At 32.9% G+C, this 16,559-nt stretch overlaps 1 protein-coding gene across 49 annotated transcripts in view; it reads left to right on the forward strand.

Annotated features, from left to right (window-relative positions):
- The window catches only part of RIMS1 (regulating synaptic membrane exocytosis 1), a 512,927-nt gene that overhangs the window by 397,180 nt on the left and 99,188 nt on the right, over nt 1-16,559 (forward strand). For 18 of the 49 annotated variants that reach the window (XM_054557710.2, XM_063724847.1, XM_063724848.1 and 15 more), the window contains one exon: nt 5,722-5,834. In XM_054557710.2, the coding sequence (XP_054413685.2) occupies nt 5,722-5,834 (113 nt within the window). Of the gene's footprint in view, nt 1-4,466; nt 4,650-5,721; nt 5,835-9,702; nt 9,733-12,893; nt 12,962-16,559 lie in introns of those variants that run through there. The other 31 variants (XM_054557696.2, XM_063724849.1, XM_054557692.2 and 28 more) reach the window with 4 other exon arrangements.

Below are 16,559 nucleotides of genomic sequence, written 5' to 3' on the forward strand. Positions count from 1 at the left end.
TTATATATTAAGGATATATCAGTGAACAAGTTTTTTTGGCAATAAGATACTATTTTAGAAAATGATAGATGATGCCAGTGTCAGCTGGAGGTGCTTAACTCCAGATTAGTGATATTGAGGCATCTGCCTTTGCAACTCTGAAATGTAATCTGTGGATAAACACAAATCCTCCAATCAGAATAGCAAGGATTTGATTGACTTTCATTTTCAAATGTATGACACTTACGAATCATATTCACAGTACTCTTGCCTTTACTTTACTTATAGTTTAAAATAGAAAGCTGTAACCTTTTAGATGTGTTTGATTATAATTAAAGCTTTTCATTGATTTCTATTAGAGTGTAAACTACATGCCTAGTTTCTTTGTGAATTGTTGAGTAGCAGGTTACAAAAGAAGAACTGGCTTGGGTTTTCTAATTTATGTTAGCTCTGAATAAGAGCTATCAAGAAGATACCTTGAATTTACATCTAGCTACACATGAACCGAAGACACAGTATAAATGCTTTGGACACTGACTCCTGGCCTTTGAGAGTTGATAACTTCCCAAAAGGAGTCATACTACACAGTTTTGCACTGGTTTCTGGCGAAATTTGCTGTTTAATGATCATAATTTTAAAGGCTTTTTATTGCCCTCAACAAATGTAACCTCATGACAGATAGCCTTGTAAGAATATATTTTGAAAGTGATGATGACCAGTTGTCGTTAGGAGACAAGTAGAACTGATTTATATCTTTTGTGTCAAGCCACTTAAAGAAATGCATCATATTTTCTTGGGAAGCTTCTTGATAAGATAAAAGTCTAGCTTTTCATCTTCATGTGAATTCATCCGTGAGAACTGCTGCCCATCATTTCTGCATTCCATTCTAGTGACTTTTCTTCCTGTAGAAACTACACTCTACATTCTAACTTGAGGATGCTTCATTTCTGTATTTGGACTGCTATTTAGAATTGCTTACATATGCATTTTATGGTGTGTTCTTGCAAAAGAGCCTGTGTGGGCCTGTAAGGGACCAGCACAGTAGGAACCACTTTGAAAATTTGACCTTAAATACCACATACATGTCCATCCTTTAACAAGTTGTTTAAAAACAAAAACAAATAACAGGACTACATTGTTTTTAGGCTTTGGTAGAAGCAATTTACTGCAAGTCCATTTGCAGCAACAAAAATGTCTGACTAAAGACTCATTTTTATTGAGAAGTATGTTTTACTTAAGTATAAATCAAAACTCTAGTCTTAGATGAAGGAGAGTAGGCATGGATTGAACTTAGTGGTAAATGTTTAGATACATACTTGAAGATGGTGAACTAGAGTCAGGCATACATAAGTTTGAATTAAACTTTTGCTCTGCAAACCTTTTTTTTTTTTTTTTTTTTTGGAGACGGAGTCTTGCTCTGTCGCCCAGGCTGGAGTGCAGTCACACGATATTGGCTCACTGCAGCCACTGCCTCCCGGGTTCAAGTGATTCTCATGCCTCAGCCTCCTGAGTAGCTGGATTACAAGTGTACGCTACACGCCCAGCTAATTTTTGTATTTTTAGTAGAGACGGGGTTTCACCATGTTGGTCAGGCTGCTCTTGAACTCCTGACCTTGTGATCCACCCGCCTCAGCCTCCCATAGTGGCATGAGCCACCACGCGTGGCCGCAAACCTCATTTTTTAAAAATGAGGAGATGTAAATATACATAATAGAGTAGGTATTTGTTAAATACCATTGTCCATATATTTTGATTCCACAGACTCTCAAACACAGTTCTGTTAAGTCCTGCCAAATAATTTGATACTTGGACATATGGTTTGTGTTAAAGATTCATGGTAAATCCTGAGATGTGAAATTACCATTTTTTTCTCATGATACACAAACAATCCTATCTCACTAGACAGAAAAGAGAGCAAGCATTGGAGCTGAACAGACCTGTGTGGATCCTGCCTCTACCACATCTTAGCTGTTTATCTTTCTCCAGGTCACTCTATGACCCTCAATCATAAAATAAAATAAAATAAAATAAAATAAAATAAAATAAAATAAATAAAATAAATAAAATAGTAATAACGCTTCTTAGTGTGTGAGAATCCAAAAAGGTACATATGTATATACTTGTGTGTATAAACATATAGATACATATATGCATGAATACATGCATGCCTGCATATGCGCACAAACACTTTTTCAGTTCCTGGCATGAATACATGACCCTATATTGATGCTCAGTAAGAAATAGCTGTTACTGTTATGTTATTTATCCATCCTACACTCCCTGTTTCATTCTCTAACAGGTTGTTCTAAATCTCTATCATTCTTCTTACATCCTTACATTCTTAGCACATCCCATTTCATTGAAAAGATCAGGGCACAACAGCCTGGATTCTTTCAACTTTACGCTCTGTACCTCAGAATTTCTTGATTAATCGTCCTTTCCTCTTGCCTAAAAACAAACTATACTTGGTTCTATTATCTCTCCTCTGCAAAACCTTGCTCTTCTCTCTCTAACCTCTGCATTTTTCCTCTACCCAGCTTCCCCTTCATAATTCAGCATTGCTACCACATTCCTTTCTTCCTCTGGCAAAGTGGCTTTCTGTGCTTCTCCTTTGGTCTGTGATCTCATGCTTGTTACAGAGTGGCTGGGGGCAGGAACTCTTTCATTATTGAGGGACTTTTCATGTCAAGGAAAAAAACATATCTTGTGCTAAGCGATTAACCTCAAACATTACAGGCTGTTTTCAGACACTGCAAGCCTTGTGGCTCAGGAGATGGAACACTATATGTGGTTGAGCTGTGAATATTCACCCAGGAAGCCATTTATTTGCTCCTGAAATTGCTTTTTATACTTTTGCCATTTAGTTTGGTGCCACAGAAAGTTCACCTAAATTATTTACATTTCAAGTCACATTTGAGTTTTTCTTTTAGTGCTTGTGAATTGCTTTAAGGAATGGAGCAAGATTTAAGTGAAATTGTAATATCCATGAAATTTCTCAGTACTAAGGTGAAAACTGTATAATTCCATTTGCAAGCCATGTTTAGAAAGAGTATCTTGAAGAAAGATTGAAGTTTATTGTCATGATAATGACTTTTAAGGAGTGATAGATAAAACTCTCATCACTGGAAAGGACTTGGTCATGTACTCTATCCCATAGAAATTAATTCTATGTAGTTGAGTTAATGTGAAAAGCCAATTTGGAATAAACAGTTTTAATATATAGAACACTGTGAGTTACTTTTTATTTTAATTTGGAAATTGAGGTAACAGCCCAGGATTCAGCGTTTGAATTACGATGTGATAAAGCATTAATTTATGGCTTAAGAAAGTAAAATACACCTTTATTAAAGACCTAAGCTGAACATCTTTTTGTTATCTTCAACTTGATATTTTCCTGTTTTGTTGTTCTTAAATGAATAAGATACTCAGAATCAAAATCATTATAGCTATAAAAATCATTTTACTTAAAAGAAAAATTGCCAATCTGAATAGAAGTTGAATGACACTCCTTTGTGTGCTTTTGCTGATAAATATGTATTCTTTATTCTCACACATTTTTAGTCACTCAGTGAATTTTACAGTATTGCTTTAAAAGGGATGAGGTATCATTTTATTCTTTCATCAAAATAATACCTGCTAGATATTTTAATCATGCATTTTATTTAAAATATATACCAAAATCAATGAAAAAGGCAAAACCATGCATTAAAAAAAAAAAGTACATCTATATAAACATCAGTTGTTTATTTTTAATTCATTAATTGGCTTTATAATAATTTTAAACACCATAGTAATATAGTTGTCAAAATATGGACACATACATTTTCAGGTATTGTTATATCTGAGAGAACATGTTTTTATCCATATTTAAGCCATTTATATTTAATCAGATGTATAATTAATGGAGCATTCTCCACCTTATATTGTTTTAATTTTTGTCTACTTAGATTAACCTCAAAAGGCAGGCTTCTTTTGTTGTTTTTGGCGTAGTCTTGCTTATTACAGAGTAAAATTATGAACATTGTAAAAATATAGAGGCCTACAGTATTTCTTCTTGAAGACAAGCACTTGAAGCTTTCCTGTATTCATCATCCTAATTACAGTCACTCATTCAAGCAACATACCTTTATTGAGCTCTTGCTATCTGTGCAGCTGTGTTGTAGGCACTCGAGATACAGCTCTATAAAACAAAACAAAACAAACAAAAAAAAAAACAGAGACAGGAGTCTCTGCCCTTGGTGGAACATACAAGAGGTTTATTACATTAGAGCAATACCAATTAGTCTTTAAAAACCACATGGCGTTCACATTTGCAATAATAACTTGTCAGTTTGATTTGAATTCCATTTCAATAATTGCGTGATGGGTTTTCTTCTTTGAAATTACTGTCATGTACGAGTAACCAGGTTTTCCTTGGACAAATGTGTTGGTATCAAAGTTAATGTGAACCTGCTGACTGAAGATCTTTTTTGGCCCTAATGTTTTAGGGTTCTCCCAACATGTCTTTCTAGAAGGGGACACGCAGCCCCAAGAGCAACTGATCAGCCAGTCATTAGGGGAAAACATCCTGCTCGCTCAAGGTCGAGTGAGCACTCTAGTATCAGAACACTGTGTTCTATGCACCACCTTGTCCCTGGAGGGTCGGCGCCACCTTCTCCGCTTCTGACAAGGTCGCTATTCAGTGTCCCCCTCAGCATTCATGTCCTGCCTCCGGGTGTTGGTGTGGTGTTGTACCTTCCTGAGCCCTCGAAGCTTTCACTCATTTTGACACCATAACTTTTAATCCTTTCTTTGTGACACTTAAATCTCTCCCACATCCTCTATTACTTGCATCTATCTTCACTGTGCTGGTGGTATTCTATAGTTTCTGCCAATTAGCTCTCATTGAAAATTAAATTTGGCTGTGTTATGTCCTTTCATGTGTTTGTGGCATATTCATATATAATTTTTTTAATTATGTGAAATTTTTATGATAAATTACCTGGAGTTAAATGTGTGCTTACTTTAAAAAGCATAAGAGGAAATTTTAAAAATCTTTTATATGTGTTCAGTAAAGTGTTAGAGTGTTTTAAAGTTCTTTAGTTTGAAAAGTGTTTAAATGCCAACAGATGGAAGTCCGCTTAATCCTGGGCAGTAGTAATATATCGGCACACTTCTCAAACTTTTATTTGTAATTTTAATGCTAGCACCAGTGTATTTCATAACATATGTCCAGGATTATTTTAAATATCTTTCAAATTTGTTCCTATTTAGAAATAAAGTACAAGTGAGTGGTAATTTATAAAAGTCTGCAGCTAGAATTCTTATCAGTTATAAATAATTCTATAGTCAATATCAATTTAAGAGTAGCAGTTTAGGCAACAGCCTTTCTTACCTCATTTATCCATATTGTTAAGATCCAGAGGCTGTAATTAGATATATTTGGTTCAGTACTGCCAAAACTGAATAACTTGCCCAGGTAGAACAACTTACTAGAAAGTTAATGAAAAGGAGTGAATTGGATTCTACTCAGTTTAAGAATTCATTATGTAGAACTGTGTGTGGTGCACATTGCCCTATCTCATTTAACCCCTTTTTGTAATATTCCATTTACACATATCATAAAAAGTGTTTGATTCTGCTCCCATTGGCCCAGTGAGGGGGTTTATGTCTATTTTAATCGTAACAGAAAGGAGGAAAAGATTTTTGTCAGACCACATTGGAATTTCATTGTTTCATGCCCACTTTGCTTTTTGCCTGCAGAATGCACCGACAGAGAAGTCCAACACAATCTCCTCCAGCAGACACATCGTTCAGCAGTCGCAGGGGAAGACAGCTCCCACAAGTGCCAGTGAGAAGCAGCAGTATAGAACAAGGTATCCGATAAAGAGAGATCATTGTCCAAAAATCTTGGATTTGAGAACCTCCTCTATTTATACCCCTTTTATTAAATGAATAGTATTTTGATTATATATAGTTTGCTGCATCCTAAAAATTTAATTTTCTTACAGTTTTATCCCCAACACCTAGTGACAGTGGTTCATGGCATGCACTCAGTTTTTGCTGAGTGAGTTTTGCTGGATGATTGAATTTTAGATGGTCATTTAACAGAAGGGATGTAGGCCTAGAAACATCTTATTCCAAAGTGACAAAGGAAGAAAATAAAATTTAAAAATCTCATTGCAATATGGCATTTTATGTGTTAAAAGAATATTTTACCTTTTATAAGATTTTTTAAAAATTAAACACTTAAATCATACTGAATCCTTTACTAATTTTTTAATTTAACTTGATTAGCAGTAGCCTATATTTTAAGTTTGATGATGGAAAAAAATGACAGAACACATGTTTTAGTGTCTTCAGCAGTTCATATTGTTTAAAGATTTCCTTATTTTATGCATATATTATTGTTTCATTTTCTGAGCAACAAAGAGAGAAAATGTATATGGTCTGATTTTAGTAGAAACTAAATTCTCTAAACTACCTGAGCTAGATGATTTAGACACTATGTTAAAATAGTATTCTTCATATGACCCAAAGTGCTATCACATATCTTAGTAGGTGAAATGACTTATCGTTATTTTTTATCACATATTTTTAATCAGGGATTTGGTAAGCAATTTACTAAAATAATTTCTACTTTGGGATTGTAATATAAATGTAGTAGAATTACTTTTAAGATATTTATTAAAAACCTTTATCCCTATGAAACAACTGAAAGGTTAACACTTTGAATATTTTTTTTCAGCAGTGTTATTGTTGCCGATGGAAAACTTGCATTTCATTTTATATTGAGGGTATGGGGGTACATGTTTTTCTCACTTAATTGAAGTGATTTACTGAATGTATCACAGATATGTCAAAGATCTCAGAAGGTAAATGCATTGTTTCAAAGACTGATGTGGCATAGATTGTCATGCAGAATACTTGATTATGGAAAACTTAGTGTAGATTTTTAAACGTATCAACTTATTAATAGAGTAACACTGGTGTGATAAACTGAGTTTATATTTTTAAAAATACATTCTATTGATACTCCATGCTTTAGTTTTCAGGGTTGCTAAAAGGGTATTCATTTAGTGAATCATGAAAATATGATGCATTGTGAAACTCTGACTTTCTTTTTTAAAATCGCAGTTAATTCATTGGAATTATTCATTGACATGTTTAACTTTTTCCTCTCCTCTCTGGGAACATTTTTAAATTATTCCTAATTAATCTGGCAATAACCCAGATGAAATTGTTTTAAAATTTATTTTTTAAAACAAAAGTTGGTGTTTATTTAAATTATCTATTCGTGAGCTCCTGTTGCACAACTGAAAGAACTACAAATGTTGGTGTTTAGTTACAAACTCGGTCTTACCGATCATATTTTGCTAAAGATTGATATTCTAAAAGTCATGTGCTCCTAAAATTCTTTGCATTTCCTCCAGTTGCAAATAAAACATTTTATGGGTTCAAAAGCATATAAGGGTACTGCATATAACTCTCCTATAGTGAGATTCTGGTTACATTATTTCTGTAGAAATAAGAATTGCTTCCACAAAATAAGTTGTATTATATGTTGGATTTTGGTTTTTTAAAAAAGCTTATGTTCTATTGTTAATATCAATGTTACTGTTTATGATATTCATATTCACAGCTGTCTTTCAGAGAAATCATCAATTTGTAAGGATTGAATTGAGGTGGGAAGAAGGGAATGACTACATTGGTGGAGTTATTTTGATATTTAATATGACAAATACACTAGTAAACATTTTGGTTATTTGAGTTTCCCGAAATATATGATCTTTAGAGTTATATACCTACAGCTTTTTAAAAAATGTGACAACAAGCATATATTTTATATATCTATATATCTAAATGTTCTATAAATAAAAGAGACCTGGTGTTTTTTATGATATAAATATGTGCTTTGGGACTTTTGGTAAATGATTATACTGTCTGCCATCATCTTTTTATGGTTCTATTTCAAAATGAACAGTCCACATGACAGCTTTGTTTGTCCTAAAATATGTTTAAAAAAGTAAATTTTAATTTGATTTATGAGTTAGATAGGATTTAGCATGTTCTATTTAAGATTGATTTCATTGTTGTTCTTAAGGCTATAGAATTGTCATTTTATTATTTTGAAATTATTTGTTAAACTTTAGTTCCATCTCCCATGAAGATTAATGCTGACCACAGTCTATTACAATTGGTTAAGCCCCTACTGCACTTGACTTCCTTCCCATTTTTTAAAAATTTTTAACAAAGGGTGATTTTCTGTTTAGAAATAATTTGATAAACAGCTGATTGGTAAGAACAAATATTTCAAATGGTTTAGATTGCTAGATGCTGATACACCTTCTTGAGGCACTTATAAAATAATTTTATTCATATACCATTTCTGGGTACGGTTATCTACATTACTGATTTTGGAATGTATGCCAGGACAATTTGACTGTTTCACTGGAAGTATTTTTTTCTTGTAAATCAAATATACTACTCTCTATTTATACCATAAAGGCAGTATCTCTTAAAGGCTAACATATCATTTGGAAACACATGTTTAATCAATTTTTGAAAAGGTGTTTTAAAGTTTATTTTAAAAATGGAGAACGCTAGCCTATTTGCTACATAGAGCCAGATTATGTTAAAGTAGATTTAGGGGAAAAACAAAGAGGTGATCACAATACAGATTTTTGAGGTAGAATACTTGAAAAAGTAGCCTTATAATTTAAGTAACTGTAATGGTATGTGATAAGTGAAAGCAAAGACTTCCACAAAATTTTTCTGGTTATATTTCAACACAATATCCCAGCATATCCCTTATGTAGGGTAAGGCTGAAGACAACTTAATTGGTTGTATAAAAATGGATTTCTGAAGCCAACCAGTAACTTTTTTGTGCTCAACTGGATCTTTTAAAGGGTTTAGAGATGATTCACAAACTAACAGTAAATGATGTGTTAATTATGTTTTATATCTTCCATTATTATATCACCTACCTAAAACTCCAATGATATTCCTCTTCAGAAATATAGAAACAGGCCATTAGTCCTCTGTAAATAATAAAAAACAAAGAGGTGGATATAAAGCCTTATAAAATGTCTAAGAAGTATAGGCTCTACAAAACAACTAATTTTACTTTGGAGTATTTTAATCTAATTAATTTGAGAAGAAAAAACATTACTTAAATTAGAATTTTCTTTCATGTGGAAAATGTTACAGAATAGTTTCCATGGTGCAAACAAAGTGTAAAAATGGAATTTATTTTTTGCTTATCAGATAAAAAAATAAATTTCATTTTATCATATGAGCCTTTATCATATGAACTTTCATTTTTGAAATGATAAAAATCTTTGTTATGAAAATTAAGTATGCTTTTAAATGCTTTTCCAAAAAAAATCACAATGGATTCAAGTTAAGATGTTTTAATAAAATTGGTACTGAAATTTTATACAGCTCTTAAAAGGAAAGAAAAAATAATACAGAATATATTTTTCAAATGCCAAACATACTAATTTCCCAATGTTTTTGTTTCATTTTAAATCTTTAAATTGCTGTATTCATTCTTTCTTTGATTAATTTTAGTACCATATTTGGGAACTCATGGTTTTTCATTGCAATTTATCATGTCACATTATATGTTATGCATTTTAATTATTCATGCCATTGTGTTAATTCACATTTCCATGTCTAACTATAAATTTGCTGATTTCTTTCTTTTGTTTCCATCATTATGTGCATTTAATTCATTGAAGAACAAGAAAAATATAACTCTTCCACAAAAGGTAAATATTAACATAACTTTTTAACCATTTAATATTGTTACTTTTAAAAATATAATATACAAGAGTTATATAACTGTATTTATTGAAATAATGAGCAAAATTAACAGGTAGCTATTTTCCTGAAATGATTTTGTAGTGTATTTGATATTAACTATTTCATATTCTATGTTCACATCAAAGAGGAGATTACTTTAAAATTAATGTTTTTAAAAAATTTTATTTAAAATTAATGTTTTTTTAAAAATTTGTTTATCTACACTGACAACTAGAAAACAATTCTCCTAGGAAAATGACATTTCCTTTGTTTCTGTTTGTTTGCATTCCCCTGCTCTCATAGATAAAAGATTTAATTCTTCTATTCAGGGTAATACCTGGTAAAAGTAGAAAGACTCTGGATTTTACTTTCCGGATAGCGGTAACCTTAGTGAATGTTCTGGCCCTGGCTGCAGTCATACATCTGAGAAGCTGCTGCCTAAATGTTACTTCTGTTTGCCTCAATACTGTTCAAATACCCATTAATTTTATCTTTCTGAGAGTCATAGGAGAAGAAAACCATTCAGCATATTTGGTCTTTGCACTTGAATTTCAAATAGGTTGCAGGCTTCCCCCCACAGTCATATGCTGCCCACACCATTTTCTGTTCAGAGTTGCTGTTGGCCTGATAATTAACTATTTGAACATGAGTTTTCAGCTTAATGTGATAAGGTTAATTATATTTAATAATTATATAATTCTGTATAATTTAATAAAAGTACATTTTCTCAATATTTGAAAGTGGACTGATTGAATTAATTTGTTGCCCATAGTAACAACAAATTAACTCAAAGCTAGTTCTGAAAGTAACATCATTCCTATTTTATGAATAAGGACACAAGTTCAGAGAGATTATGACATTTGCCCAAACTGCTTGTCAGTAGTAGACTACAAACCCAGATCTTTTTACTTTCGACCTTTTCCACTACATGTTGGTGTATCCTATTTTAGTAAGTACAAATCCCAAATATATTATTTCTCATTCTTAACATATTTAGTTATGCATTATGTATCTCGGTATTACAAAGAGAACATTTTCAATTACATATTTAATCTGTATTTATAAAAATGTATTTAACAATGTTTATATTCAGGCACTATACATATATATATTATTCTGGCATAGTGTCTGATATATTAGGCAATACATATATTAATTAAAAAATCAAAAAATTCAGTGAGATCAAGATGTTTTGGCCATAGACTTTGCATAGATTTCTAGCCATCCTGCTGCATTTTTACGTCAGATATCGAAAACACAACATTAGATTCAGTAGTACAAGAATGACCAATGTTCTTTTACTTAGGTGCAGAAGAATGTAGTTGGATTTGCAAGATAAATTTTAGTGTGCTAAAAGTATTAGATTCATATTAGAAATGGGCCATGATCTAATTCCTTTATCCAAAAGAAAGAAAAATATAATAATATAATAATTCTTCATTTAGAGCTCTTTCCATATATATTACTAGGCAAAAGCTGTACCTAGCTAAATAAAACAAAACAAAATCCGTAAGTATAACCTAAAGTCTGCATGAAATATGCACATTTAGGGCCTCTGTGCAGAGCATGTCAGTTTATGTTTTTATACAGTCAGTGTGTCCTGGCTGAGAGGTGTCATCACCCCTCCAAGCGTTCCTTGGAAACAGGATGTAGAAATGCCTCACAGAATAGACCACATTTTTAGAAATAACCAAAGAAGCACATCCCAAAATGCAGCCAGGAAGGTATAGGTCAGAAAAAGAATGCTGCGCCTCTCCTTAGGGATTTAAGATAACACAGTTTAGCCACTGAACGTGGCTCTCAAAACTTTGAAAAAATAGAAGCAAGGTCAAGAAATTTCATTAAAATCGTATTTTAAGCTCACATAACCCAAAAGAAAGGAAAAGTTCACAGCATAGAAATCTTACTTCTGTGAGCTGAAGTTTGTCTTTGCTGGGATCTATCTTATTAGAGAATTCAGGTTATTGTGAGTACATCCCAGATAAATGAAGACCAGTACACAAGCTAAGGGGTTCATTAGGGTTTATTTTTGATTAACTGTAGATGAACTTGTAGGACAACCAGTGGTTCCAGTTTGTCAGGGACTGAGAGATTTCCCAAGATGCAAGACTTTCAGTGCTAAAACTGGGACAGTTCTAAGCAAACGAGGGTGGTTGGTTACGGTTACCCTATAGGGAACCAGTCTATTAATTTTACAGCATATGTTTGTAAAGTCACATAAAGAGAAGTGTAAAATACTCAAAGCATTACTAATGGTAGATAGGCTATATTGAGCACTTACTATATGTCAGTGACTCTACTGAAAGTGTTACATATTTATCTCATTATATTTTCACAACAACCTGAGACCTAACTATTAGTATCTTTATTTTCCCGCCAAAAAGCTAAAAGTTAGATTAAAAACTTGGCCCCTTATCAGTCAGTATTTCATTTTGTAAATGATAGAATAGGAAACGAGACACAGATCCCTCTCCAGGGAACTTGTTCTCATCCACTTTGCTCTGTAGGCTCTTCAACATTCAGACAGCATTTACTGAGTAACTGCTTTGCATGCATCACCACATAATTATAGTAACACATTTACAACTGCAAGGAAGGTTTTTTTCACCCCTGTTTTATTGAAATAGAGTGAAAGAGGTTAAGTTGAATGCCAAAGGTAAAAAAGCTGCTGTGAGGCAGAACCAGATTTTGAATCCACAGCCCATGTTCTGTGCTCCACACCATGTTCCTGTAACAATCACCACACAACACTGAGATTTTGAAGAAGCCCACTTAGTTTTTCCTCCCTTTCCCTATTGACCCAATTTTGCAGCATTCAGTTAAACCTTCTACATCTGGCCTGCTCCTCCAATTGCCATACAGATAACAAATCCTTTGGCTTGAAAGTTAACAAAGCTAACAAAGATAACACATCCTTTGGCTTGAAAAGTTAACCAAGGGACTATAAATGTTCATAGTACTTTGTTTACATTTTAACTCTCTCTTTTATGTTGAAAGCTGGAAGACCATATCATTTTAGTCTTCACAAACTGCTTTATAGGCCTATTTTAAATTATTCTTTCTAAAAGTAAGCCAATTTTTCCCTCTCTGCTACATTTCTTGGACAGTTTTAAAGAGCCCATGAATGTAGTTTGGGGGCATCGAAATAATGATATAAGAAGATCAAAACTGAACCAGAAATTAAATGACTTCAAGGTGAGAAAAATGTTATTGTCATAATAAATTTATGATTTATATGCCTTTAGATAGTATTTTTTAAGTGCATTAAGTTTTTGGCTCTTGGAAGCAATTTTGAATCATAACAAAACACATCATATTATCTCTTCTACAAATATGAATTTCCTTTATCATAATAGTGTGTAATTTATACACATGGAGAATGAAAGGCAATTAAAGTAAGTAAATTATTATTTATAGGAACAAAGTAAATAGCATTTTGGTGCTTTTTGCTTTTCTGTTTCACTAATAAAATATGTAATAATTATTGTAACTAGATCATAGAGATTGTAACTAGATCATTAGGATTGTCTCTAGTCAACTATATTTTTAAGTACCAGGTTTCTTTAATAAGTTCTCAAATAAGTTAACTGTGTTTTCCTTCTTTAAATGTCAGCAAGAACAGTTTGAATGCTAAGTTATGCAGACTATATTTTCCATGAAACTTATGAGCATTAACTCTAATTTAGTGGAATTCAAGTAAAGCAGTGAAAAACATTAATTTTAGCATTTTTTGTACAGTTGTATAAATAAAAATTAAGCACATTTCAATAGCGTACTGTGGTTGTGAAACACTGTAAGAACAAATTATGTACCCTTTTTAAAATAAGTAAACCAATTTTTGTGTTTTTCTGAATCAGCATTCTTTTAACTGTCATTAAGTAGCAAAGGTCTCAGTTTTACTTACATTTTTATTAGTAGTAGTAGATGCATATTAGGCCAGGTGAATCATTTTCTGTTACTGTGTGTTAAGATTTCGAAAATACAAGTTTCTTAATATTCCTGGGCATTACTTCTCCTGAACACTTATTATGAATCTTAATGAATATTTACTCATAAATATTCAGAGCTCTATTAGGAAAAGTAATTTATCCATCTCTTTTTTTGGCACAATCTCATAAATATATTGTCATTGTAGCCTTCTCTTTAAACTTCAAGATCCCAGAGGGTTAAGCAGATTGATTAGAAAAATTCAGAAGTAATGCTTTTGACCCTGTTTTCTCATTTGGTGATTCAGATGTGTTTATTTATATTATCATAGGCTTTTTTTTTATTATACTTTAAGTTTTAGGGTACATGTGCACAATGTGCAGGTTAATTACATATGTATACATGTGCCATGCTGGTGTGCTGCACCCATTAACTCGTCATTTAGCATTAGGTATATCTCCTAAAGCTATCCCTCCCCCCTCCCCCCACCCCACAACAGTCCCCAGAGTGTGATGTTCCCCTTCCTGTGTCCATGTGTTCTCATTTTTCAATTCCCACCTATGAGTGAGAATATGCGGTGTTTGGTTTTTTGTTCTTGTGATAGTTTACTGAGAATGATGATTTCCAGTTTCATCCATGTCCCTACAAAGGACATGAACTCATCATTTTTTATGGCTGCATAGTATTCCATGGTGTATATGTGCCACATTTTCTTAATCCAGTCTATCATTGTTGGACACTTGGGTTGGTTCCAAGTCTTTGCTATTGTGAATAGTGCCGCAATAAACATACGTGTGCATGTGTCTTTATAGCAGCATGATTTATAATCCTTTGGGTATATACCCAGTAATGGGATGACTGGGTCAAATGATATTTCTAGTTCTAGATACCTGAGGAATCGCCACACTGACTTCCACAATGGTTGAACTAGTTTACGGTCCCACCAACAGTGTAAAAGTGTTCCTATTTCTCCACATCCTCTCCAGCACCTGTTGTTTCCTGACTTTTTAATGATTGCCATTCTAACTGGTGTGAGATGGTATCTCATTGTGGTTTTGATTTGCATTTCTCTGATGGCCAGTGATGGTGAGCATTTTTTCATGTGTTTTTTGGCTGCATAAATGTCTTTTGAGAATTGTCTGTTCATGTCCTTTGCCCACTTTTTGAGGGGGTTGTTTGTTTTTTTCTTGTAGATTTGTTTGAGTTCATTGTAGATTCTGGATATTAACCCTTTGTCAGATGAGTAGGTTGCGAAAATTTTCTCCCGTATCATAGGCTTTTGAAGCTTCAAAGGATTTAACACACATTAACCAAGACACAACTTGCAAGAGAGACCTAATTGAGGAAAACAGATGTCTAACCATGGACAGGCTCTTTGATGTATTTTCTCTAAAGTTGTATATGTTCCCCAAATGTTGTAAAACACAGGAAAAGACTTTCAAAAATCAAATTTAAATTTAGCAGAATTGTGCCAATCAAGTCTTTCAGGATAGATTCTGTATCCATTAGTATTATTGGAGTAATGAGAAATTATGGCTAAACATTTTAGAGATCACTTGGTATAAATAACATGGCTTCCTCAGTGATTGGTTTTGTTATCCGCCAAAGAAGGCTTAATTACACAGGTTGCTTTTTATAAAAATTGTATTTGAAGTGCATCTTATGGGAGATAGTGTTCCCTCTCAAAACCTAAACATGCTTTTAAAAGCTGTTTAACTTTGTGTAACCCTAAAGGACAAGATATATAACAAATTCTTTTATAAGAGCCTGACTTTCTTACTTGTCAATGACTAGTATTTTCAGTGACACTCTGAGAATTGGCAGTTTTACATTGAGAAATTATGTCTGGAGTTGGACATCCTGAGCTTCGTTTCAGATAGTTCAATGGGAATAAGTATGCTAAAACAGGAGATGGTCTTGTGGTTTTGGCTGCAGTGAGACTTAAGTGATTATATATGCAAATTGCCTCTTTCACCTATGCCAATGTTCAATTTCACTTATCTAAACATAGATACTTTGCTTTAAAAGTCCGTAAGGCAATGTGGTATTTTCACTTATGTGTTACTCACTTATTGCATTTTCTGTTTCTCATGCTGGTTGATGTATGTTTTATTGGTAGATGATGGGTAAATGTTTATTTTATTGGTAGATGCTGGATAGATGTTCTTTTATTGTTTATATTATTGTAGCATAATCCTTAACATCCAAGAGAATTATATAAGGGAAAATGGGAAACTACTTGGAACATTTTTACACTTACAAGTTGAAAGGGGTCATTTTATTCCAAGAAAATGTGCCAGAACTAGGGCATTTCTATGTAGTCAAAATATTTTAAACATTTAATCTTTATATATAGTATATATGTGTGTGAAGATGTAGAAGTTGGATATGCACTACATCAAAGTCTCTCACTATGTTTGCATGACGCCAAAAATAAGGATCAACATGAAAATAAAACATTGCAGTTGGCCCACAGCATCCATGAGTTCCACAATGGTAGCTTTAACCAACCGTGGATCAAAAATGTTTGGGGGAAAAATGATTGGTAGCATCCGTACTGAATATGTACAGACTTTTTTTTCTTGTCATTGTTCCATAAACAGTACAGTATAACAGATTTTTGAGTTTTTTTAAGTTGTAAGCCATTTAATAATATGAAAGGGATAGATTTAGAAAAATGCATATAGGCACTATTTACATGACATTTTCCTTGTATTAGCTCTTATAAGTAACCAAGAGATGAAAGTATATGAGATGAGGTGCTTGGGTTATATACAAATACTATGCCATTTTATATAAGAAACTTGAGCATCCGTGAATCTTGGTACATGTGGTGGGTGGGTTCCTGGAATCAATCCTGAACAGA

The sequence above is a fragment of the Pongo abelii genome, chromosome 5 (assembly GCF_028885655.2).
Source record: "Pongo abelii isolate AG06213 chromosome 5, NHGRI_mPonAbe1-v2.0_pri, whole genome shotgun sequence".
In the NCBI taxonomy this organism is placed as follows: Eukaryota; Metazoa; Chordata; class Mammalia; order Primates; family Hominidae; genus Pongo; species Pongo abelii.